The sequence below is a fragment of the Cariama cristata genome, unplaced genomic scaffold, assembly GCF_000690535.1.
Source record: "Cariama cristata isolate BGI_N322 unplaced genomic scaffold, ASM69053v1 scaffold24125, whole genome shotgun sequence".
Lineage (NCBI taxonomy): Eukaryota > Metazoa > Chordata > Aves > Cariamiformes > Cariamidae > Cariama > Cariama cristata.
This window is the reverse complement of record NW_009618492.1, coordinates 4,526-6,252: the sequence shown is the minus strand read 5'-3', so window position 1 is coordinate 6,252 and position 1,727 is coordinate 4,526. Positions and strand designations below refer to the sequence as shown.

Sequence of the window (1,727 nt, the reverse complement as noted above, 5' to 3'; positions counted from 1 at the left end):
GGGGGGGCGGGGAGAAAAAAAAGTTTGAACTATTAACTTTGATGCTTCTTTTAAGAGGTTTCAAATTTACCATACTTATTTTTCTAACTGGAAATGCTTTGATGAAGGGATTATCACATTAACACGGCTCACTAGTGGTACATGTGCCACAGTTTAGAAATACCTAGTCTAAAATACAGGAATTATACAAAATACAAGATTCTGATGTGACTTAAAATGAAATTATCATTACAGAAAGCAGCCAGAAGGGGCACAATAAATGAAATAATTTTAAGTGTTCCTCTGAAAGATCCCAATGTTCATTTCCAGATAAAACTGTTACTTTTAAAGTTTCCCCTGAGCTGCTGATTTTCCAAACATGGATAAAACCATTTCTCTCAGAAAAAACAGCACTCAGGGCACCTCCACCTAGGACAAATTCTCACCATAGCTGGAAGTAGGTTAGGATCTACTAAAGAAAGATATCTGGCTAAATTGGGGTTTGTACACTACATCTAGCAAACACAAGTCAAAACCTAGTAAATCTCCTATCTTGAAAAGGTTTGTCTAGAGGCTTAAGGAACTTCATCAGAAGAATTATAAAAAGAAAACTAGACTTTTTAATACAGTGAAAAAAAATGTTGGACTGCTCTGAACATCCAAGCATTTGGATATTTAACACAAATCACTACCATTAAATCTCCACTGTCTTTCTCATTCCATATTAACTTTAATTAATACCCCTATACATACTTAATTACTAATATAAAGAAATAATTTTGTAAAACTTACAATTATAAGAATATCGGGTTTAATATTGGGAATCTCAGCTGCCATCAGATGTCTGTCTTCCTGTCTTGAGAAATCACCTGTATATAAAAGCTATTGGAGACAAAGAGAAGCAGTTATTCTGATTAAAGTTTCTACCAGGTCAGCAGTCTTTAAAAAGCTGTTGTATAGGAATATTTTTTAAGGAAAGATTGTTTTACGGAATTTATGATAGAGAAGTCACTTGTACTTTAACTAAAGACTCTTCTGATGTGGACAGTGCTTACAATATTAGGTCAACAGTACTGAAATACAAATATTTTAACCAAAGTAAAGGTATTTCCAGCAGTACCATAATTCCAACAGAACTACGTAAACAATTATTAAGATTTTGTTTCTTATTTGGGATGTAAAGGTGCCATTTTCAGCCTTTTGCATACATGCACTGACCATTAAGAAGTAAAAATTGACCTAACAGAAAGTACAGCACGTTCTAAGTGGAAGTAAAAAGTAGGTAAAACTGCATTTACATATCAGCATGCAAATATAATGAATAATCCAATAAAATTACTTATTAAAAATTCTTCTAAGGTTTTCTGATACTAAAAAAAAAAAGCCTGTAATCTAGCAGATTTTCCAAATGGAATGATCATGTTTCCCATTACACCAAGAAGTAATTTGTAACTGTTAGCAATTTTTAATGGATTCTTAACTGCAGGGTGGAATGCAGCTCTCTGTGCCCAAAATGACGGTTTCAAACCTGCGTATTTTTTACTTAACAATCATTCCACTGATGAAAATGTGGATAATAGCAAAACATATTGTCAGCAACAGCAGATAAGTGGTCTACAGGTAACCTACTATCACATTCCTCACTTGCTTCATAGGGAATTAAAGAAAATAATGGATACTAAAACCCAATCCATTTGAGTCATGCATAGTAAAAGGGAAATCTCTTTCTCCATCATGCCTTAATCGGG

At 33.4% G+C, this 1,727-nt stretch overlaps 1 protein-coding gene across 1 annotated transcript in view; it reads right to left on the bottom strand.

The window, feature by feature from the left end:
• CPSF3 (cleavage and polyadenylation specific factor 3, 73kDa) overlaps nucleotides 1-1,727 on the bottom strand; it is a 20,716-nt gene that overhangs the window by 15,172 nt on the left and 3,817 nt on the right. The window contains exon 5 of the mRNA XM_009700889.1: nucleotides 772-861. Coding sequence (XP_009699191.1) covers nucleotides 772-861 — 90 coding nt within the window. The remainder of the gene's footprint in view (nucleotides 1-771; nucleotides 862-1,727) is intronic.